General features: G+C 31.3%; 1 protein-coding gene across 2 annotated transcripts; it reads left to right on the top strand.

The window, feature by feature from the left end:
• Positions 1-2,375: 2,375 nt before the first annotated feature.
• On the top strand, positions 2,376-17,635 carry LOC130800784 (aminodeoxychorismate synthase, chloroplastic). 2 transcript variants are annotated; one of them, XM_057664453.1, is made up of 14 exons: positions 2,376-2,724; positions 4,515-4,856; positions 5,403-5,534; positions 6,194-6,261; positions 9,844-9,908; positions 10,079-10,145; positions 11,037-11,318; positions 11,454-11,571; positions 11,816-12,084; positions 14,097-14,176; positions 14,424-14,511; positions 15,631-15,713; positions 15,798-16,412; positions 16,798-17,635. In XM_057664453.1, the coding sequence occupies exons 2-14, from the start codon at positions 4,520-4,522 to the stop codon at positions 17,288-17,290; spliced, it is 2,697 nt and encodes an 898-aa protein (XP_057520436.1). In that variant the 5' UTR covers positions 2,376-2,724; positions 4,515-4,519; the 3' UTR covers positions 17,291-17,635. The 2 variants fall into 2 exon arrangements, with proteins under 2 accessions (XP_057520436.1, XP_057520435.1); XM_057664452.1 differs by having other exon boundaries at positions 4,487-4,856.
• The last annotated feature ends 8,496 nt before the right edge of the window (positions 17,636-26,131 follow it).

Genomic DNA, 26,131 nt, shown 5'->3' with positions numbered 1-26,131 from the left:
TCTAGATTCCTTCTAGTCCTTTAATGAAAAGTTCTAGTTTTTCTGAATTTGCTTTTCCTAGGTTAATTGTTGTTTCATTCTATTGTGTATTGAAATTTCTTTATTTCTTGACATAGAGAAGTTTCTCAAGACATATGTCAAATGTCCTTTGGGTGTTTGGACTACATACAAAGCCAAGACCCAACTAGCATGAAACAGTAAGGTCTCAGACTCGCACTAATCTTTCAGATTCTAACAATACAAAGTAGACGCTATAATGGGCAAAATGTCCACCAATAATGAAATTCAGAATACAGGTGCAAACTCAGCAGTCAAACACATCCACAATCCACAAGTGGGTTATTTTCAACTTGACTCGTTAAGGTTTTTTTCGAGCATATATTGAATAAACCTATTTATATACATTTTAACAATAACACATCCTCTTTATCTTCTTATATTATAATATTAAACCTTTTATTTCGTTCTAGCTAAAAATTTATTGTTCTTGTTTTCAGATCGCAGTGGAATAATACAATTTTTCGTTAATTTTCTTACAATAATTCCGACTTTGGTTAATATGAATAATACCGACTTAAGGGGTCTTTTTCCTTGGAATAATACCAACTTTAGTTTATTAACTAATTTATCAATTTTTTGCCATATAATCTCATGTAATTTGAATTTTAATGTGTTAGGGTTTTTTAAAAAAAAGACCCCTAAATTGATATTATTCATAGTTAATTAAAAATTAGTATTATTATTCCTGATAATTTTTCATAAATTATATTACCAAACATCTTATATACTTCATTGAAGTGTAATAGGATAGTAATAATGCGTTATAATGGACTATTATGAATTTATGATGAATGATGTCCAAATTCCCATTGAAAATATGATGATGGTCCAAAATCTAAATTAGATGAAACAACCAATGAAAATTTGAAATACATAAGAGAAAAAATAAAAAAAATTAACAAAATAAACTAAGTTTTAAACTTATTCCAAAAATAAGTGTGAAATTCTCATACTTGAGGTTTGAGGCTGTTCGCAGTTAGTATCTGCGAACAGGTCAAAAAAGACAAAATAGTTGTTCGTAGTTAGTAATTGCGAACAACTATTTTGACCTGTTTTTGTACAGCATGCTATTCGCAGTTTCTAACTACGAACAAGTCAAAACAGGTCAAATAGTTGTTCGCAGTTACTAACTGCGAACAACTATTTTGTCTTTTTTGACCTAACTGCGAACAGCAGTTACTAACTGTGAATAGTCCCAAACCTCAGATTAGTAATTTCACGTTTACTTTTACAATAAGTTTAAAACTTAATTTATTTTGTTAATTTTTTTTATGTTTTCTGTTATGTATTTCAAATTTTCACAGCCAATCACATGTTGTAGATAGCAGTCCTTGGCCCGGGCCCACGTCAGTCTACCTTAATCTTTAGAAGTACTCTTCACTGTTCGGTGTAGCACCTAACATTTCCAGTCCTTTTTGACTGCCTAACCAGCAACATTACCTAGTACCCATACAAAATGGAAAGTTTCGGTAGATGATGACGGTAAGAGTACTATTTATATTAAATATCTTATTTTATTTTGTTAATTTTTAATAAAAATTAAAAAATTAATAACAAAAAAATACAAATCAAACAAAATCTCAATCAATTAAGTTTTAATTTATAGTTTAAAAATTATTTAAAAAAAATATTTATACAAATTAATAGTGATTATTGAATATTGTAAAAACAAAAATGAAATATGGCAAACTAGTGAAACATATATAGATTAAAGATTGATACTACCATAGTACTTTAATTCATTTTTGCAAAAAATTATTCTATTTAATTATACTATTAAAATAAATTTTATGGGCTAGTGAGAAACAAAACTTAAGCATAACTCATAAGAGGCAAAGGAAAACCCTAAACCATTTAATCTAAAATTGCTATATCAATAACAAAGTTGAATATAGGTTTTGTTGTAAACTTGTAATACATATAGATTTTTTGCATTTATTTATATTTGTCTCATCTTAGTAGAATTTAACCATAAACTTCTTCAATTATTTTTAGATGACTAAACTTATTTTTATAAAAATAAACTAAAAATATTAGAGTTACAATATTTTTTAAAAAGGTGTATTAAGTGTATCACTATTAATGTTAACTTGTAGTTTTATACATCTTCAGCTCATAATTACTTTGAGATTATTACATTTAACGTTAAATATTTTAATATTGATTTTTGTGTGAAAAGTAAATAAACAAAGATTCAAAGTAATTCAACAACCTATAAATTCATTTCAATTATTATTTGACTTAAATAATTTAATTTAATATTCGTTATAAAAGAAAAAGTATTATGTAACTCAACAATTTAAATTTCAATGTATTGTAAATTTAATGTTAGATATTCTTTAACTGATATTAGGAAGAAAGTGTATGAAGTATAATATAAAAAGAAATTTAAAGTAGCAAAAACATCCAATGAGTATATTAAGGTGTAGGAACTTTTTAAATAGAAAATAAATATAGAAATAACTAAAATTTCATTGTAAGAGAAGGAGCAGCGCAAAAAACACATCTTAAAAAGAGCGACGTATTTCAGTTGTTGTGCTGCTCGTTTTTCTTCTTCACCGCCATCTCCGCCGCCTCAACAGTCACACTCTTTCCCTTTGCCTTTCGTTCCTCTATTTCGCTCAATCCCGCTATCTTTTAGCGTCGCTAAATTTCTCCTTTGCGGTACATTTCTCTCTCTTCTTCTCCTTTCGATTTTTAATTTGTAAACAAGTATGAAAATTTTCAACTAAGGTGCTTGATTGACTACTTCTGAGTTATTTTTCATTTTTGTATGTTACTATGTGATTCTTTTTCTTACGAATTTTTGTTACTTTCATACAGAGGAAAACTGAACACAACATATTGCTTGATTTTCTCATACTGATGTTAATTTTTTACACATTTTTTTATTTTCAAAAAATTGTTCTTCGTTTTTCTGAGGTTTCGACAGTTAAAGTGTATTTAGTTATAAATTGAATAATTGAATGAGGCGGTTAGAAATGAACTAAGTCATGAACATGTCATTTGTTTGATTTTTGCATGATTAATGTATCTTTTTATATAATTGTTTTCATTAGAAAAAGGCAGAGTTAATACACTTATGTTTTTTTTTTCAAAAAATGATGTTCTTTATTTTGAGGTTTTGATCATCAAAGTGTAATAAGTTCTAAATTGAATGATTGACTGGCGCAGTTAGAAATGAACTTAAAGTCACGAGCTGGTTATTTGTTTGATATTTTTTTTTTGCATAATTGATGTGTTCTTTTTATATATTATTGTTGTTTCTCGTTTGGAAACAGTAGAGTTTTAATAAGTAAATATCAATTTTAATCAATAAAAATCAGTTATAGTCATTAAAAATCAATTATAGTTAGTAAAAATCAATTTTAATCGGTTCAGCTCAAAATCAATTTCAAGCAGTAAAATCAGTTTTGATCAGTTGAATCATCGGTTAAAATCAATGTTGATTAGTTGAACAAGTAATTATCAGTGAACGTTGTTATTTGTTTGCAATTTGAAAAATAGACACTTGAATACCAAAGATGGTAACGATGTTAGCAGTTTATATTGATGTGTTCAAGCTTGAGTTCGGAATCGGCAAATGTTGATTTTGTGTTTTTTTCTTGATACTTTCAGATTCGTTGTGTTCAATTTTTTCTTTCTAGTTAAGGTTCATTTCTGTTTGTTAAAATGTGGTTCTTTTTTTTTTTTTTTTTTTTTTTTTTTTTTTTTTTTCCTGAGAGATCTTTATTAATTTTGTCATATTGAGGAAGAAAAGGACACATAATTTTGCTTGACTTCATACTGCTGTTAGAAACTTTGCATATTTTTTTGATGCTTGTTGTTGTTCTTAGTTAATTATTATGTTGAGGTTTTGTTGATTTAAGTGTATTTAACTATAAATTGAATGATTGATTTTACTAGAAAATCACAAATAAAACTTCATGCTCATGCTTGTCCAATTTCATCACAATATTGGTTTCCATACATGTGGATGACCACTGATTTATTAGTTCATATGAAGTGTAGACGACCTTATTCTTTTGAGATTAAGGCTTTGGCATTGATGTTGTATACCAAGTGATACAAGATGGTAATGAAAATTTGGGAAGAAAAACCCTCGAGGATGAAATTTTATTCACGAGAATGACATGCTACTTTTTATGAAAATTTACAATACAAAAGTTAACACTTATCACCAATTATGCCTTGTAATCAAAGATCCAATTCAAAATTATATACTGGTAAATTTTTCATAATTAATGTACTTTTATGTAATTGTTGTTTTTTGTTAGGTGAATAGCAGTTTATAACAGATTCATTTGCAATTTGAAACTTAGACACTTGAATATTGGCAATGCTAAAGCTATTAGCGTTCATATTAATATGTAGTAGCTTGAGTACTGAATTGGTGATTGTTGATTTTTCTATATTTTATTGTTAGTTACAAATTCAAAGTGATTGGTGTGAAGGAGAAATGAGCTGCAGTTTGTGGTGCTGGTCATCTTTGGAGGGCAAGATTCCTTATCCAGAAGTTTTTCGTTCTGACAGAGCAAAAGTTCCTTTGCCAAAGGCTTCTATAAAGGCAATTAGGAAGGATGAGTTCCAAAATTGCCGCTATAATGTTGAGGGAATGTTAGTAGCCTCATCTTGCCAATTGGTACCCGAAGGATTGCAGGACAAATCCAAGAGTAAGAAGAAATGGGGAGAGATGAATGTGAAGAGGAAAACGGAGTATGTTAGGACTTTGTTGATTGATAATTATGATAGCTACACATTCAACATTTACCAAGAGCTGTCTGTTATCAACAAGGGTATTCCTTTGTCAATGCTTTCCTCTCTTTAGCTTACTTTGTACTTCATTTTATTGTATGACATATAGATCTTTCGTGGTGCTTGAGTTTGTGCTATTTCTAACATGTTGATAAAGATGAATTATATTCTGTCTCTAATGTTGGTTCTCTTAAATGCTCGTGAGATGTTATCATGCAGTTTGTCGTCTATGAAGAGAATGATTTGTATACAGAGTCTTTCTGACATCTGATTGCTGTGGACATGACTTTTCACAGTGCGTTCCCATGTTGGCTTCTTATGAAATGTGTACCAAAATTTTAAACAATTGTTTCTCCCTTTTTTTTTCAGCCTGCAACCTTGGTATTTTGTCTTTGTTTTCGTTTTTTCTTACTTAAATGAGCATCATTATATCTTAATAATACATGATTTTGGTGGACTCACTTCTTAGTATTGAAAATGTGGGCACCCAAGTATGATTGTCCTTTCTTGCTGAACTATGATTACATTCCCCATTTGGAGATGATATCTGCCAACTGTTTTGACTATTTTGTTCATTTTAAAACCAGTACCTCCTCTTGTGGTGCGTAATGATGAATGGACTTGGGAAGAAGCCTACTATTATTTGTACCAAGAAAGAGCTTTTGATAATATTGTTATATCTCCTGGCCCTGGTTCGCCGATGTGTGCTGCTGATATAGGTGAGGGCATATATCCCTACATACTAGCTTTCTTAAGAGATGATGAAATTTGAGTGATCATACTTTTTTTTTACCTTGCTTATTTTTTTGAATTGTAAATTCTTACTAGATTATTATGTCCCAACTTCTTTGTTATTACAACGGTAAGGTTGGCTCCCAAACCTTTACAATGTGGGAGCCACTTGATGGCATAGGCGTAACATAATTCTGTGTTGTGTCCAAAATCCGACAAAAATTTTCGAGAAAAGGAAACTTAAAAAATTTGTGATAAAATGTCTCTAAATTTGATTGATGCTGCAAAAGGTGATCTCTTTTTCGAGAAAAGGAAACTTTGTAAAAAGGTGATCTCTCTTTTTTTTTTTGTTATAGTTTATTATGTGTTTGTGGGAATATTAAAAGACATGGATTACGTTTTGGTGAAACCTTAAGAAGAGTGCATTAAGATTTAAGAGCATCATTCCACTCTTACTATGTGTGCGTTGAAAGTTCCTTTTAATGCAGTTCCTTTGACTGGTTCTCTACATAATTTTAATTTTTTTATGTTGTTCATATGCATGTATTCGGTACCGTGTGTTGCTATTTCTTCTCTTCCTTTGATTCTCGACACTATTTTAATTTGTTTTTTTAACCTGAATTTGATCTGACTTTTTTACTTTCAGGGTTATGCCTTCAGCTTCTGCTTGAATGCAGGGATATACCTATTTTGGGTGTTTGCCTTGGACATCAGGTAGATTTGGTGCTTGAAATATTTACGAACTATTCTTTTTTTGCTCTTAGAGTATCTTAAGTGTTGACTTGTTGAACAGTGCAAAAAATCTTTGGTCAACACCTTAAATGGAAGAGAATTAAATGTTACCACTAGAAATCTGCTTGATTGATCTTTTGACTGATAAGTTGTTGACTGACGAGGGTGTTTGAACAGAGATGATGGTCAAATATGACACAATATATTTTTTACTCTAAAATATTAAAATAAATGTCTATTCTCGATGGAGCCAAAGTTTTATAGTTCTATGCTTTTGTTAAAATGACTCATCAAAATCATTACCACTTCTTTTCACTGTGAAATTGATGATTTTTGCAATCAAGGGTCAATTGGAGCTACTTTGCATTGGGGTAATATGTAGTGACATGTTGTAATATATTTATATACCAAGTGACTTGTAAGAAAGAGAAAAAAAGGCAGCTCATGTGACTCGTGTTTGGATTTACTAAGCTCTTATGCACTTATAGGTTATTTTGTTCGATTGACCTTAATCTTTGTACCGGCTTTGCCTTGCCTTGCCTTGCCTTGCTATTTTTCTTTCCTATGCTGATTGGTGGGTTTAGGGTCTTTGTATTTCCTTGCAAGGTTTTCTCGAGCCGAGGGTTCCATTGGCCGGAACCTCCTTATCTCCTTTGATAAGGGCATGGTTTGCCGTCTTCTATCTTTCCCCAGATCAGAGCTTCTATGAGCAGGATATACTAGGCATTATGATGATGAGAATTTCTGACGGTGTTATAGAAACCCCTCTTTCATAAGTTCCATCTGCCTCTTTAGTATTCAGTGCCCTTGATGACTGGTGCTGTAGCCTGTAGCATAAAAACCACCAGAAAATAGTAAATCCTCAAAGAGAATCAATGTGAATCTGAATTTTTTTAAAAATTTGACCTTTAAATATCACAAGTACACTTACTGATCCTTTCACCACACATAATAAGGCGATAATTGAGCCATTTATATGTAAGCTATACCCATGCTTTCCATAAGTATTCCTATATTTTTGACGGTTTTATAATTTTAGAAGCTTCAGATTTCTTCAGAAGTTCCCATAATATGAAGATTAAAGCATATCATTTTTAATATGAACACTAATTTTCTGCAATTGTATCATTTGTCTGAATGCCCTACGAATACCTCTCTATTCATTGCCTTTATTTTCTAGAGAGCTTAGCCTTGGCAGTTAAGAATTTGTTGCAGATTGTGGAATGTGCTCTTTATGATAATGGATCATCAACAGTTAATTGTGTACCAGTAGCTGAAATTTAATCACTAAAGCCAGGCTTTTATTTTATTGGATCTTAGCTTGGGCTTGAACCATTGAGGGCAAGTAAATGTGGGGAAGATGGAATGAACGAGAATAACAGATATGATAGGGATATTGGGAGGTAAGAGATGATCCTTGACAGTGCAGGGGAACACAGACAGTGGTGTATTCACCTGGAGCAAGTTTTTGGGTTAAGTTCACCTAACAATTTGTTTGGTACCTATTTAGAATGGAAAGAGAGGGAAGGGAATGGAGCGCAGTACGTGTTGAGAGAGAACTTGCAGGTAGAGGGGGGAAAAGAGGGCTAGCTTCCCTTGTTTGGATATCAATTATAAAGTGAGTTAGCTAAAGAAAGGGAGGAAGAAGATTGAGAGAGAGTTTCTTTTCTTGCTTAATAAATAAGATCCTACCCAAGTTGAAAAGATTTGGCAGGAAAATAAAAAGTCATCAGCCTCTTGTGGAGAAGAGAATATTTTCTTGCTTCTTGTCCCCTCCTCAACTGTAACATTAGCTTACATGTGTCGTCATTTTTGTTTTATTTTATTGGGTGTTTGATTTCCATGTGACTGGTGCACCACTCCTTCTACCCATTTTATTTTTCCAATCAGGTGCTCATAGAAATGTACTTCACATTACTTGAGGATGCGACATGTTCTAAGAAGTTTGGCTAAGTGTGTTCAGTGCTTAGTAGTTTCTAAGTTCTATAGTATTATTTCTTATCATTTTCTCCCTTTCCTGTAATGGTTATTTGAACAAAGGAAATTAAATCACTTCAACCTCTTCCCTTTGAAATTCTTTCATCACTATTCACTGGATAACTTTCACCGAAGGGAATAGTTTAGAGGGGTGAGGGGCCTAGTCATTACAGACAAATATTACATGTGACAGATAAAGAATTCAAGGAACTCTTGAGTATCGAAATTTCTCATGCTTTTGTGATTTTATCCTCCCGGAATTGTTCATCCTGAATTTGCCTATGGACTGAAATCTGTCTCTATGTACCTTATCTTGCCTGAGAAAGTTATTGTCTTTAAACTTAGTGTAAGTGTGTAATACTTTTTTTTTGTTTTGGAAAATATTTGGCGTTGGGGCAATTGCATGTTCTATAGAGATATAGACAAGGTTCAATCCACTATGGGTACCACCCCAACATGAATTCATCAATTAAACTGGTTCACATTAACAATGGTTTATCACAAGTGATAGTTTATATTATGACAACGTATTGGATCACAAGAAGGATTTTTAAATATTGAGATTATGCGGAAGATATATGGTGGAACCACATGGACGTTGATGAATGGGTTATGATTACTGACTTTTAAATCTGAAAGACAGCTCTATTCCTCTTCCACATAGTTCTCAAGCCTCAGATGTGAACATTCATTGGTTGTCTTCTTTACTATTCATTGGATTGCTTTTTTTTTTTGGTAGTTATAAAAATTCAAGTTTCTATTTGAACTCTTTTCCTTCCGGACCAATTAAAACTCCTTTGTTGGCATTTGTGTGTGTTTAATTCTGCAATTTTATTCCAATATTAATCGATTTACTTATAATAATATTGTGGTCCAAACAATACTATAAATCCACTATAGCACATATGGCCATCTTTTGCTTGCAGGGGACAATATAATGAAAGTTATCATACTTGAAGTAAGTGGTAATGTGAGTTTGGACTGAAATTGTCAGGAGAAATGAAGGGAAGAGAGGGAAGGGAGAAGCAGGCTGTATTTTACATATTCATTTTTGTTCTCTTCTTCCAATGCCTTTATAAACAAAGGAAAATCCTCTTATAGAGAGGCACTGTTAGGGATTTAGGATCCTTGCATCTCTTTGTCTTCAAGACTCAAGCAATCCTTGCATTGAGATGAAGGAATGTTTGCTGGCGCCTAGTGTAGTTATAGGAGATTGATAAGATCTTCTCATACAGAGGCACTGGTTGGGGTTTAGGATCGACTAATTACTTGCGTCTCTTTGACTTCAAGTTAGAAGCGAGATGAAGGAATGTTCGCTGTTCCTTAATATAGCTGTAGTGGATAGATGAGATCCTTGACTAGGACTTCTGATGGCCAGGCTACTGTAACCTGTAAGTTTTGTACCAGTAGTACTTTACATATCCCACTGGAGATTATAAGGGCTTAATATGTGCTTGTACATGTTCATGCTGTTTATATTCTGGAGCTTCTCATTAGAAACTCTTTGAGGGCATATGGCTATCATATCTCTCTTCCTCACTGTCAGTCACTCAGACTCTGTTTTTAAATTTTACTCTTATCTGGCAGGCCTTAGGATATGCTCATGGTGCTCAAATTGTACATGCAGCTCAACCAATACATGGGCGTTTAAGGTACTTGCAATTCTGAGATGCTCAAACAAGGGTTTAAGATAGATTTTTATTAGAATTAGAAAACAAAGTTTACGTGTAATGATATAAGTTTTTCAATAGCTCCTTAAATTTCTATTTCCTTTCATCACTGTTGATTTGCCTCTAATTCTTAGCTGGTTGTATTGTGACAGTGAGATCGAGCATGATGGTAGTAAACTATTTGTCAACATCCCTTCTGGTAGAAATTCTGGTTTTAAGGTTAGTTGAACTAGAGATGTTTATTGTGTTCTGTTAAATTGACATCTGTTGTAGAATAATACACTCACACTTGCACTCACTCACATTGACACTCACACATTCATAATTTTACACTCAATCTGCCTGTTACAACTTACATACGCACACCCACTCACCCAAAGTCATTTGACAAAAAGAATCCAATTTGTAAGAATTGGTTATTGTATTTAACCTTGTCACATATATGTTTCAATTGGTTTATCAACTTAGCGGGATCCAAATTAGACTGAATTTTTATCTGAAATGTCAATATGGTTGGAATGACCGTTTAAATGTTTCAAAGCATGCAGCAAACGGAAACATAGATGCTATCTGTGAACTTATTTTTATTTCGAGTCACTTAGACTTTAGAGTTACTCACTCAGTTCTTGTGTGTTTGCTCAACTTGTTTCTTTTTTTACTTTTTAAAGAGAGAAAGGAAAGTGGTGGGGGTTAAGTCAAGAGGAGAGCAATAGATCAAGTGGTCCAAATTTCCCTAAAATGGAATTGGTGCAAACTCACCAGGACACCCTTAAAGGGAAAGTGGAGCAAATTGACTAGAACAGAGGGAGTATTATCCAATTTTTTACTTTGGTGCCTTACATGATTATTTACTGCATACCTTACATGAAGGCTAAATGATGTTTAGTATTGAAGCTCACTCTTACTTTTCACATTATATATTTGTAACTCAACAAATCTATCTTTTTAAGGTGCAATCAATGGTTGCATGGCCATGTTAAATGGTTAGAGTAGCATGGTCAATAGTGGAAGTGGAACACATGACAAACAAAATTAGCTTGCTTCAGCTTATCTAGTTATTCTTTGCTAAGATGTTAGTTCATAGATGCTCTTTGCTTGGGGGTGTTGCAGGTTGTTCGTTATCATTCTCTTGTGGTGGATGAAAATACATTACCGAAAGAACTTATTCCCACAGCATGGACCTGTTCTAGTAATACAAATTCCTTTCTTAAGACTTCTTGCTTGAACCCTGATGCCTATAATAACAAGGGAAGCCATCAAATAAGAATGAGATCTTCCCCTGCTTATCTTGGAGAGGGAAGTTCTTTGCTCTCTAGTCATGCTGATTGTGCTCAAAGTGAAAAGGTTCTCATGGGTATACGGCATGTCAGCAGACCTCATTATGGTTTACAGGTGCTTTCTGCTAGCATTACCATTAATATGTCCCCCTTATCTATCTTTATATTATGCTGATATGTCTTTCCTAATTGTAATATATAACTTCCTAGTTGTGACTTTGGCCTGCTGAGATTATGTATTTACTTTCAGTTTCATCCTGAAAGTGTCGCAACCAGTTATGGGAGGCAGATGTTCATGAACTTTAGAGACATCACTGTTGATTATTGGAAAGGATTGGGTGCCTCATGTTCTAATGGCAAGTTAAATGGTATAGTGACCTTCTGAATATTATATCATGGTCCTTTGAAACTGTTTAAGCTTTCGTTTTGATCTTGGTGTTTAATGTTATGCTATAGTGATGTACTGCTTATTGTTTGTTTGAATTTCATTGCTTGCAGTAGGCACTTGTCTCTTGGCTGTGATCTTCTGAATAGAAAATAGTCGCCTAAAATTTCCGATGAGGAAAATTAATACTAAACTCTTTCTCTATCTGAGCAGTAAAGTTTATTTAGCATGCATGCAGGTGCCTGAGACAGGACAGCTCCCCAGGAATTTGACAAAGAGACCATTTTCTAACAAGGAGAATCACATTTACCGTTTTAATATCACCAATCTTTTTAGTATTCAAAAGAGCATGAGAATGCAGCACCTGAAATTAAAGTGGAAGAAACTTGAATCTTTTGCTAACAAAGTTGGTGGAGCAAGTACTATATTTTCAGAACTTTTTGGAACTTGCAACACTGAAGAAACCTTTTGGTTAGACAGTTCATCTATTGAAAAGGTTTGTTCGAAATATTGGACCCTTATTCTATGCTTTCTCATATGTTGATATGATTTCTTAGAGACATGCATTGATACAGCCAAATAGTCAAGTTGCTAAATAATTTTACTTACAATAGAAATAATTTGAAATTAGACGAGGTTTCTGGTCAATTAGCAATATGTTATTATGTATGCTCTGGCTTCTAGGAAGTCAGAATGCTGCATGATAGTGTTTGCAATGAAAATGTGGTTTATAACTGAATTGGCATGAATGATACTTTTGTCAATGTCTTAATTCTGAAATTTCATGCAAAGTTTCCTTAAGAATTATATATATATATATATATATATATATATATGTATATATATATGTATATATATATATATATATATATGTATATATATATATATATATGTTAGAGTAGGCTAACGATGCGGAAGCGTGGGCCTAAAGGTGGCACGAAAGGTTAATGACCATGACTTGAAGGTGCACTAATGAACCATGGTTATATGCAAGCATTAAGGTGATTTAAGCAATAAAAAATAATGTAAATAAGACACCAAGATTTAAGGTGGTTCACCATTAATGAGGCTACATCCACCATCCTAGGCTAGTATATCATTATGTGTTTAAAGGATAATAGGAGCTTGAAAGTTCATTATAATGTTGAAGGAATTACATGAATGGAGTTTGTGTGTGTGAGCATTAAATTGAGTAGAGAATTAAAATTAGTATGGTAAGGATAATATGGGAGGCTCAAGCTCTTGGCTTGGCACTACACAATACAACAAAGCACTACACATATATATAGGCCAATGGTAACATTGTGGGGCAGCAACTAAAGGCAGCAGGTAGGCTGTAGGCTCGAACAGAAACAAGCAGCAGGGCCGCTCGACCCCTGGCTCGGGCGAGCAGGCCAGTCGAGCAGCAGCACAGCAGGTGGCTGTGACTTCTGTTTCTTGCCTTTCCTCTTCCATGTATGTGCACGGTCTCCTATGCTCTTACACTTTGCATTTAGGACATTTTATGCACTTCATACCCTTCACATGTCAAGCTAAAAACTCCAATAGCACAATGTACTATCGATTTCCAACAAACCAATCAAAAATGTGATGTGTCCTTATCATCCATTTATAATACATACTTAAGGTCTAGTAAACATTTTGTTATTCCTAAGCTTTAAGCTAAATTTCTTCTACACTTTAATTGTTATTTAACACATGACTAATTAATGTAAGACTCAAGTCACACATCTTTCAATATATATATATATATATAGGAAGAAGTTCAAGTGAGAACCATTCTTATATGATAACCGTGAGAACCAATCTGCCTGACCAAAAAGTGTTACTTTTTTACTCCAAAGGTATGTTACTGTTAGGCAAAAAAAGTGTTACTTTATTTTCTAAAAAAACGATATTTTTAGGCAAATAAGTATTACTTTAAGAAAAAAATTCTGAAAAAACTCATTAAAAAGTGTTTTATATAAAAAGATGTTACTTTTCCAAAAGAAACGTGTTACTTTGTATCTATATTTTTTTCTGAAAGTAACACTTTTTTTACTAAAAAGTACCAGATTTTTTAAAAAACATAACAGTTTTTTGTGCAAAAGTAACACCTTTTCTGTGAAAAAGTAACACATTTTATCGGAGATTTTGATTCTCAAGATTCTCATATAAGTTTGGTTCTCACTGGAACTTGACTACATATATATATATATATATATATATATATATATATATATTTCCTAATGGAAGTTTTCCTGATGCTGTGACAAGATTTAGGTATCATGTAGTTCCTTAAATTTGACTTTCAATTAATCAGGTTTATGTCCATGACTAGATAATTAAAAACTGGTCTGGTTACTTCCAAATTTTTCACATGCATTTTACCGGAGCTTGGTTTTTAACACTTCAGATACTTCATTCTAAGATCCTATCTTTTCTCATGATGGAGTTTCTTGTAGTACCTGGAATCTAATTGGATTGGGCTGTGTTTTCTATTAAAAGTTTTTGTTGCATCTATGTCAGGGAAGAGCTCGCTTTTCATTTATGGGAGCAAAAGGTGGATCACTATGGAAGCAACTGACATTCAAACTGTCAGATGAAAGGTCTAACTTGCTCTTAAAGTATTTTGTTATGATTTTATTGATACAAATAGTTTGTAAAGCATATCTAATATTTGTTGGGTGACTTGAATTCTATAGCTTGCCTTATCACTTCCAAAGTGAGTCTGAAACTATAAAAGGTTCTATAATTTTTGTAGTTGATTGTGAAGCTTAAGTGCTTCTCTTATATGTTTTTTCTTACATTTCTTTTGGAAGGTTAAATATTCTTTTGTACTGGTCTGATTTTCAGAAATGGAGGTTGTCTCTCTATTCGAAACACCCAGGGCAATGTTACGAGCATGCATTTGGAAAATGGTTTTCTTGATTTCTTAGACAAGGTGTGCATGATTGTTTTTATATTCCAAGCCTATTGAACACTCTTTACTCGGTTATACAAGTTTCTGATTTGGATCTATTCTTGTTTATAGTCTGGTTGTAGATTCACTTGGGTATAGTGGTTTGCTTCTTCGTTATCAAATCCCAGCAACATCTCCTCCTCTCCTCCCCAATAAAAGAAACACAAAAGAGAAATTTTAAAATGTTGATGGGAACATGTTTTTTTTAAAAATTTTTTATTACTTTTCCTCCTTTACATTTAGTGATTTTAGCTTTAATGTGAACCATGTTCTTATAATATGTAGCATGAAGAAAGGTTTTTGATGTCTTATTTTTTAATCAAGTTCTAATGGTTGACTAGTGTGTGAACCCTGAGATCTCAACTGGTCGAGGTCTAGGATTATATCCTAGAGGTCACATGTTTGTGTCCCCTTAGGGCCGCTGGAGGTTTTCCCCTCTGGTTGTTTTTAGGGCCCCTGGGAATAGTTGGTGTCGTAAGCACCCAGATACCTGGACACCCAGGTTATTGAAAAAAAGTTGACAAATGTGTGTGGATTATACTTCTATATCTTGAAGGGTGTTCTGTGAGGTCCGAGGTGTATGGGTCGTATGGTTTTTTTCAGTCTCTCAATGGGCTAATACATGAATAAAATATGTTACAAATATTTTTCTTTTGATGCTTGGTTCAGGTTCTCTTGACTTCAAAATTAAATATGTTCACCGTGGCTGATCTTTTTGAATGCATTGCAAAATTTCTTACCAAACTGCATGTGTGTCGGTGTGATCCAAGTTCAAAACATGAACACACCCTCCAAACAAGCCAAGAACATGTTCTTCAAAATCAAACAAGTCTGGTATTGCTATTAGTAAGCAAAATGTAGCCAGATAAACACTTGTTGAACCTAGATATGTCAAAAATAGAAAAGGATAACCTACTTGACAAAAATTAATTGAAGAACCCGAGACCTGACATGAAGAGTCTTCTCTGATGTTTGCTCTTACTTGAAATATGATCTTATATGATTTGAACTTTAAAACTTTGGCTTACATTTCATTGCTGTACGTAAATGACATTTGTTGTTTCAACTGCAAATGATATGTTTGCTATTTCCATACAACAGGAACTCCAGTCAATTCATTGTAGCAAGGAAGATTATCAAGGGCTGCCATTTGACTTCTGCGGTGGTTATATTGGTTACATTGGGTATGTTTCATAAGTCCTTAATCCTTTAATGCATTGACATCTGGTATTCAAGTATTTCAATGTGCTTAAGTTACAACTTTGCAGGTATGACCTAAAAGTTGAGTGTGGATCTACATCTAATTGCCACAAATCTCGAGCTCCAGATGCTTGTCTTTTCTTCGTGGATAATTTTCTTGCCATTGATCATCAAAATGATGATGTTTACATCTTGTCATTACATGACAAAATCTCAACTCAATCATCATGGCTAGATGCTATACGTTTGAAGCTTAGAAGCTTGGAGGGTTCCATTTTAGAGGTTATAAAGCAACAAACTTTGCCTTCTGTTTGTTCTCCTCTTAAAGCTGGATTCTGCGCTGAAAAATCAAGAGATCAGTACATACAAGATGTTGAGAAGTGTCTTAGATACATCAAAGATGGAGAAAGCTATGAGTTGTGTCTCACAACTCAGATGAGGAAGAATATTGAGGAGGTAGATCATCTAAATCTTTACCTCCGACTCAGAGAACAGAATCCTGCCCCATATGCAGCGTGGCTGAATTTTCCAAAAGAGAATTTATGTATCTGCTGTTCTTCTCCAGAAAGATTCTTGCGGTTAGACAGAGATGGTATCCTGGAAGCAAAGCCAATTAAAGGTACCATTTCTCGAGGTTCAACTCCAGAAAGAGATGAACAGCTTAAAATGCAGCTTCAGTATAGGTAACATTCTGCATCTAAGAACCTGTGAGTAGCACATCACTTCTTACATAATTCATTTAGAGGTCAGTGGGCAGACGCATTATGGGGCTGCGAGTGCCCAAGCCCCACTATAAATTGCAAAAAAAATGTTGAATATGTAAGTACAAAATGTCATGACCCCTTCATTTTCATTTTGTTTTTGTCTAATTATTATAATAACTCCCTCCATAGTTAAATCCTGGATCACCACTGGTAGAGGCTATAGAGAAAGATCATATTAACTTAATTTCATGATGTAGTGCTAGTTTGTGCTTATAAATAACAGAGTGAACTTTGAAGTGCCATAGTCCTTTTCCGTTAGAAAGTTATACGAGTGCATAACACTTTCCTGATTATGCTTTGACAGTGAGAAGGATCAGGCTGAAAATTTGATGATAGTTGATCTGCTCAGAAATGACCTTGGGCAGGTTTGTGATCCTGGTTCTGTTCACGTGCCCCGTCTCATGGATGTGGAGACTTACAGTACTGTCCACACTATGGTAAGCACAATAAGGGGGAAGAAGCATGAACATGCAAGTCCGGTCAACTGTGTTCGATCTTCATTTCCTGGTGGATCCATGACAGGTGCTCCAAAGCTTAGATCCATGGAAATTCTTGATTCCCTCGAGAGTTGTTCGAGGGGCATTTATTCAGGTTCGATTGGATATTTCTCAATTAATGGAACATTTGATTTGAACATTGTGATTAGAACGGTTGTTATACATGAGGGTGAAGCTTCGATTGGTGCTGGTGGTGCAATTGTTGCTTTATCGAATCCTGAGGATGAGTACGAGGAAATGATTCTTAAAACTCGCGCTCCTACTAGAGCTATTGTATCATGCAAACGAACTCTTATTTAGTGGAGTAGCCATCCATGAAACAGCTAGTTAAGTTATGTTATATTCATTTCCAACACCTCCAGTTCCCACTGGTGTTTTCAAGCCCTTACAAGATACAGAAAGTGGTGATACTCAACACATAAACACACACAGAGACAAGTTCGGTTCACTGGAACTGAACTATATAAGCAATGTTTTCAGCGTTAATATTATATTGTACTATTTCTATATCTGTACATCTAAAAAAAGTTTAAAATGTAGGGAACTATGCCCGATTTATTTCCTTATACCGAGCTGTAGGATGATGTTTGGATTCTTTTGAATTGATACTTCTTTCATTCTTTTGAGCTTTTTTAGCTCAAATTATGTGAACTTTTTGCGTAAGTTCTGAAAAGTGAAAACTAAAAAAGCCGAAGGATGTACAATTTGAATGTAATTTGTGTTATTAGTAATGTGTATACATCAAAAAATATATTGGTTTCTTTTATATGTATCCTATTTAAAACAGAAGTGACACAAATAAAATAAGGGTGTGCTTCTGTAGATCCTCTATGAGATAGTGGTAAATAATTGGTAATATTGTGTGTTTCGGTGATTTCATATTAATTGGAGCGGAGTGTATTCTTCGTATTGAATTTCTTTTGTCAACTCTACTATGGTGACCTTTACTACGTTTTTTCGTACTCATATCCCATTTAGTGTTTTTTTTTTTAATTTTCCTCTACAGGTATCAGTTGTCATCGTTTTTTCCTTTTTAGACCTTGCTCATGGTTTATCTATGGGCGGAATACCCTTGGTATAATAATAATGACATCATCTTAATTTTTTAAAAATAATTAGTATTTATTATGGGAGAATCGGAAAAAAAATAATGTTCTATAAAAAAGTGAATGTAGACGAGATAAAAATAACTAATTGTGTACATAAAATTTAAAGAAAAAAATGTAGTTATGGCAATATATATATATATATATATATATATATATATATATATATATATATATATATATATATATATATATATATATATATATATATATATATATATATATATATATATATTAAAAAGGACTTGTAGCAAATTCTTTAAAATGCATTCAAAATAGAAAATGTTGTAAAAGTCGTGGAATGTGAAGGAAATTAAACCTAAAACTTAAGGTTAGCCTAATTCACAGTTGGGTTGGATAATATTAATTTGAAATAAATCCTTATTTTTGTAATATAATATTATTGGCTAAAGGCCAAATTAACTTCAAAAACATACGTCAAGATCTCAGACTCACAGTTAAATTACTCGATTGTGAAGCTTTAATAAGATAAGAAATTCTACACAAAAATACAAAATAAATATAAGTCTGGGAGATGGGATCAAAAGCCATATTTTTGTGATTGAAATGGTCAATCCATCTTTTAATAATATTTAATTCTTTATATCTTTTTTTTAGCCATTTAGGATCTTCATCGCTTGTTGTAATCGCTTGTTGTAAAGACTAACGAGTCCATACAATACGTACCTAGATTTTTTAATAAAATGAAATTATATATATACATATACAAAAATTTTCGATTAACATTAGTGCAACGATGATCTCAGATAGATCATGTAATATCCTACATTAATTAAAAATAAATGTATTTGTTGATTAACCATTTTAAAACTTGATTAGGATATTATATGATTTATCTAAGACCATTGTTGCACTAATAACAACTGAAGGTTTGTTGCACTAAAAAATTTAGGTATAAGTTGTATGGACTTCATTGCAACAAGCTACGTCAATCCTAAATGTCTAAAAAACAAACCCAATCCTTAAATATCGCCACCCTTTTCATTTTATCGCCACCCCTCCAAATGAAATTACGAATTTGTCCTTAATTTTTAAAAAATTACAATTTTGCCACTCTCTACAAATTTCTTATTTATAATGATAATAATAATAATAATAATATCAATAACAACAATAATAATTAACTTTTTTATATTCTTCAAAAAGAATATAAATAAAATTAAAAATTAATAATAATAACAGTAATAATAATTGGGCAATTGGGCAATTGAAAATAAAATAGTTATTTCTTTTCAAGAGTTTCATAAACTTGTTATTGATTGAAAGATCATGTTCTCCCTAATTTTAGCATGAACAACAGATTTAGAGTAAAGTAAAATGTTATCGTTATAAGATTGAAAAGACTTAAATGCATTATAATTAAGAACAACATAATTTCATATGATCATCTATATAAACCAAAATAAATTCATAAACACGAGATATAATGATAATAAAGAGTACATTTTGTTCTTTATACGACCATATCTAATATAATTTTTTTGTTGTTTTACTTGTATATATCATTTGCACTTTTTACTATTCAACATCCAATGTTATAGGAGTATTAATGTAATCTATAACTTAAAATTATGTGAGAATTAAATTAATTTTTCAAATTGCAGATGTTCATAAAGTTGACTTAAATAATTTAAATTTTAGTTATATGAGTATTAAATCAAGATATAGAAGTTCAAAATAATTAATTGAAAAACGAGTGAAGATGAACTCGTGAAAGTAAAATAAAACGAAGGAAGACCCAATTTTTCAATAAAGCAAACTATCCAATGAGTATGACTGATCATACATATATATTAATAATTCTATTATTAATTAGAATAATAAAAATTAATTCCAATAGTCATCCCATGAAATATTTTTTTTGTTTACATAAATAATTTATTTTAAAAATGTGACTATAAAATCAATTTTAGAACTTTGACAAAGAGATATAAACTCTTAATTTAAAAAATTGAACAGAAATTATAGTGAGTTCTGAAAAAAAATAAGGTGAAACAAAAAAATTGAAAAAATTGAGAAAGTATATTAAAACGAACTAAAGTTTGAATTATAATCAATTTTGACTTTTTTTGTTTTATTTTTTTAGTTTGGGTCATTTTCAAGTAACCGGTCTCAGTTATAGTAAAATATTAGATCAGCTTGGAATCTGATCATAAATCGAGAAATCAACTCTTGATGTAAAACGATAGTGAAATTGTAAGTAAATAAGCTATCCATTATCCAATAACAAAATTGTAGTACTTTAAATGCATAATGTTCCACAGGACCACAACCCAGTCTAAGACTACTCATAAAGCCGTAAAGGTGTTATGTTATCTAAAGTATTATCCTATTACAAATTTCAAAATTTTTGCAATCTGTAAATTATAAATTTTATTTACAAATTTTTGTGAAGACTCTAATTGGATCGGTCTATCACATATTTTTTTTAAAATATTGTAAGTAGGCATTAAAAATAATGTAAGTAGACATTTAAGATATTGAAAGTAGCCATTAAGGATACGATAAATAAGCATTAAGGATAATGTAAGTAGGAATTAAAAATACGATAAGTAAGCGTTAATCTTTTATGGGCTGAATATATCTCTTAAAAAGACGATTTCTCAAGAGACTAACTGTTGTTCATGAGAGGGGGACGCCAATGTTGAGCAAATAGACTATGTCAAGGCTAACACCTTTAAGGCTTCATCATTTGTCTCGAACTCAATTGTGACCATATAGCTAGTGCTTGGATCGCATTAATACATTCTTATAATTCCTTTCCCTTTCAAAGTAGACTTGCCAAACTTTTAATCATACACGACTAAAACTAATCTGATTAAAAATAATTTATATAAGAATTTTGTATTTATATTAAGAAAAGTGAATTTTTGTGAGGAGAAGTACATTTTAACCTTAAAATTTACTTGGGTTTAGAGAAATTTAATTAATATAAAAACGTAAAATTTAATTAATTTAAATGTCTTTATTAGAGGTCTAGAATTTAGCGTGTCTTGACTCTTGAGCATATGTACTTAAAACAAACTTTTTGCAAAATACAACATGTGTGGGAATGGGATGTTTGTTCATAACTGTGTCTACCATATTGAAGTTTAATATCATCATGGTCATGGATATGTTTGGTAATATTGATTTAATTTCATTGGATATAAATATTAATAATTAATTGTTAATTGATGTATGTATTATTATTATGACTAATTTAGTGGGCTTGTTTAATCTAAAGGAGAAGTGAAAGTGATTAATTTCACGTAGAAATTGGATCACTACACTCAATACGATGAGCTAAGACACTTCACTCTCCGGTTGAGGTTGGTAATAGACGATAGTAGGAGGGCTAGCGGAGGAACGGCTAGGGTTCTTATCTTTGTTTTGTTTGGAAATGAATTAGCTACAACATTTGACCCGAAAGAATATGAAATCTCAATTTAAGTGCTACTTCCTTCAATACCATGATAAATCATATTGGGGTCGGTATTAGTATAATGCCAGACCATTAGAAGTATTTCGAATATATGATTCTCTGTTTTGTTTTGAACGTTTGATAATTGACTAACTGTATTATTTAAAAAATAACTCTCACATCTAAATAATAGTGTAACTATTAGAAAAACAGATGTAATTTATTTTTAGAGTTTTTCATAAAAATTCTGATAATCAATGTTTTTATCGTTTCTTTGCCTTTCATAGAAATTAGCATCGCTTTTATGGCGATTCAATACCGATGAGAACAATTGAACTTGTCATAGCTAACCATCAAATTAGGGTGGTCTAACAATTGATCAATATTTGAAATATTATGCAAATATTATCCAAAGCTTGAATGGAAATGTATCTGCATATAACTCATCATGGGATATAGCTATATATGGTAAAGATATGAACATTTTATTTATTTCAATTTAACTAAACCTAGAAATTGTGGCGGATCCAGAACTCAAACTCAGTCATAGCACAATCATGACAAAAAAAAATCAATTAAAAAATTTAAAAATCATAGATTTTATGTTAAAAATTAATGTTTTAAATTCAACCCTAAAAATAAGATTCTATAATCTATTTCGACAAATTTTCATATTAGAATATTAATTTTCCGAATTATGAATTAATAAGAATAGTAAGAGACAAAAGTTAGGCCGAAAGTGTCTAGCTCAACTAGTCATGAGTGTTCATCAACACTTCAATACAAAAGGTCTTAGATTTAAATCCTACAAACAACAAATTCTTTACAAATTTCAGTGTCCTTACATACAGACGCGAGATCCAGTAGGATCCGCCTATTAAAATTACTACTCAAACGACAAATTTTTTATTAAATTAATTTTTGTGATACGGTTTGATAATGAATAGGAGTATTCTTTCGTCTAACAAAACAACAAAGATGGTTAGATGGGTTTGGATGCCTGGTAGCCGCTTTAAATTTTTACCATTGTTATTGTAAGGAGGTCTAAATTAAATTTTATTACCTTTGTTTTTTTGGTTCCACCATTAACTCGACGGTTAGACACAAATATTTTAGATTTAATGTCAACTACAACAATCATTTAATTTTAATATCTAAGGTTATTAACTGATAATAAATAATATTTATATCAAATGAAATTAAATTAATGCTACCATACATATCCAATTATCCATGACCATATCGTATTAAACTGCATTATGATTAACATATTTAAAAACAAACATACCATTCCCAAGCAGTTGTCTATGGAACCCCACGTGTCTATATGGAATCCATTTGCAATGTAATTTTAATTTTGCAGAAAAAGATCTCCTGTAAATTAAAACAAATCCTGAAAAATCCTCTTCTTACATACATTAATAAAAGAAGTTTACTACTCTGTCCTATATAAATTGAAGCAAAGAGAAAAAGTTTTGTTTTAAGAAAAAGGTAGATAATGGTGATAAATAAAGAAAGATAATAAATTGTATGGTTGAAATTAAAAGAGAATTAAAATGTATATATAAGATTAAAAGAAAGTGATGGGCTATATAGTCTAAAAATAGAAATGATATAAATTAAATAGGATGGACTAATTTAAAAAATGCTACAAATTAAATGTGACGTGAGGGAGTAATTTTGTTCAGATATTTTCTTTTATGTCGCTTTTTTTTATAGTCCAACTCCAATCTATATTTCTATATTTACATGTAATTTCTTGTATGTTATCTTATATTATTTATTTATTTCTCTTTTATTAGAACTCTATACTTAAGGTTTAAATTAATAATGTGTATTTTACATGCCCTCTATTTAGGGTGTACGACTATAATATGTGCACAACCTCTTTCCCGAACTCTCAATTCTATTTTTCTTATCGGTCTCTTTTGTCCATTTTCTCGTATTTTGTCTTGTACTTCAATTTTAGAGCAGATATTACAACAATTTCAGTGGCACATACGGATTAAAAAACAAGAGTATCATACTTAAATCAAGTTTTTGCTTATTCTTTTTATAAGTAATTGAAAAGAAAATATTGTTTTTTATTGGAGTAATTTTGCAGAAACAAAGCATATATAAGTATAAAATATTATTTTAATGTTACATATGTACCTGCAAGTATTAAAACGAGGCTGAGTTGTGGTAGGGGAGTGTCGTCAATTGTTCTCCAGGATTTCTCGAATAAATCGATAATATTTTTCGTCCAAATCCTGAGGAGCAAAATATATTTAATTATGCCACATAAATCAATTTTACATGAGTTGTAAGAGAAATCATTTCTTACCCATCATGGAGATGAGTTGTAAGAGGGCACTAGAGATGGTTATGGGTCCAGGATCCTATTGGACCCGATTCGGACCCGCCTCTTTTTTAAGGGTCTGGTTCTTATTTTTTGAGACCTATCGAATACGGTTGAATTTGGATCCAGAAAATTTCTGACGGGTCTGGGTCCGGGTCCGTGTCTTCATCTTAGGATCCGGACCTTAAACTTTTAAATTTTATTTGAATCTCATTTAGTCTTTTTATATTTGACTTTTAATTATGTATTTAGATAAGTGTTTTTACGTTTTAGTAATTATTTTGTATTTGAATTTTATGGACTCGAACAAGTGTTTGTAATACGATAATAAGTTGCTTACAAAAATACAAAAAGACTCGCAAAAGGTTCAATTTTGATAAATCAAAGAGGCTTTGTGTAAAACCCATTAAGAACCCTAGACCCGTCAGATCTGTAGGGTCCAGGTCTGGGTCTGAAAATTTTAGATCCTTAGGGTCCGAATCCGGGTCTAAATCCATAAAAATTAAAAGGGTTTGGGTCCAGGTCAAACCCACTCCAGAACCGCGGCGTGACCATCCCTAGAGGGCAATAACAACAAACAACAATCGTGCAATTAAATTTTTGGTAATTCTGTCAAGTACATCTTAATCTCAAGTCACTCCCTCTTAGCTAAATAAATAATTACATTAATTAAATATCTCAAAAAAAGAAAAAAAAATGCTAGACAATGCTATAAAGAAATTAAATTAATTATAACCAAAAAAAATTAGCATATATGGTGTAAGGTCAAATCCTCTACAAACAACCCATAGTCTTCCTCAAACGGTCAAACCCCATCCCCATGTGCCAAACAACCCATAGGATATGGATTTAAAATCCATATCAGTTTCTAATAATTTGGTTGAATCTTGTACTTTAAATTAAAGCCCGTTCACCATTGTAATGTCAAATAAATTATTTTTTATTTATTGTATTATCTATAAAATTATAGAAGTAATATTATTTTTAATAATTACAATATTTGTTCTTCCCATTTTTTTTTCTTTTACAAATCCTAATATAAACTTAAAAGTTAAATAATTTTTTGTATGTTTTTAGGAATTCTGAAAAGTTAATAGTTAAAAAATACTTCTTCCAATTTAATTTAGTTGTCTCATTTGATCTAGGCACAAATATTTAGAAAATAAGAAAACACCTAAAATAATAGACTCATGTGTAATATTGGGTGTTTTTAATATTAATAATTGGAGGAGACAGCCTAAAATAGTAGACCTATGTGCAATATTGGTTATTTTTAATATTAAGAAAATAAGGAGATCACTTATAAATGTATATTTTAAAATAGAAATAGGACAAATAAGGTGAACTTAACTAATAAAAAAATGGGACAACTAAAAAAATTAAAGAAATATATATTAAAACAAATCAATCAAGATCCCACATAAATATATTATTTATTTAAACCGATGAAAAATTATAATTTAAATTAGAGACTAAAATTTATAAATTATTTTTTTTTCTTTTCTATACTTCCGCAAATTGATTCCTATAGGACAAAACATTAGGTCATCATATACGAGAATTGTCAATCATTCTGTAAGATCTTAAAGGCTAAAGCTACGCGTAGATTAACTTATGTACTAGTCACGTGTAAAAAGGCTTTGCTGATGGGTTGAAAAAGGCTAGCTATACTAGAATTTTGTACTTTTGTACTTTATGAAATAGAAGTATATCATGAAGATAAAAAGTACTTCTATATGGAGAAGAAAAAAATATATTTGGAAGACTATTGAAATTAAATTTTATAGTTGTAATTAATAGAATTTTATTAAATATTTATAAGTGTAACCGGTTATTAATTAAATATAATTTTTGTAATTGAAAATTTAATATTTTAGTTTTTTTATTTTACTTGTATCATTTTAACCTTAATTAAGTATTATTTAATTCGTCTTTTATGATTATTCTTAGGATTTTTATATTACTTGTATCATTTTAACCTCTCTTTTTAATATTCTTATCAAAATAATCCGTCAAATAGGTTTTAAGTTGAGTCCTAGGCTAATAGAAATGGAATTTTGCACCTAACAACCATAGCTTTATTCCTTTATTTAAAAGGTTGTAACTATGCAAACAGCCAAACACAATATGTTACCCAATGTAGCCTCATTTATTGTTGAGCCTTAATGTAAAATATAAAAAGAGTCCTTAAAAATATAAGGCATAATAAATAAATTAATACTTATTTTTATTGTTATATTTTAAATACTTTATAAAAAAATATTAATAAC

Source organism: Amaranthus tricolor, chromosome 15 (assembly GCF_026212465.1).
Source record: "Amaranthus tricolor cultivar Red isolate AtriRed21 chromosome 15, ASM2621246v1, whole genome shotgun sequence".
NCBI classification, from domain to species: Eukaryota; Viridiplantae; Streptophyta; class Magnoliopsida; order Caryophyllales; family Amaranthaceae; genus Amaranthus; species Amaranthus tricolor.
This window is presented reverse-complemented; position numbering and strand designations above follow the sequence as displayed.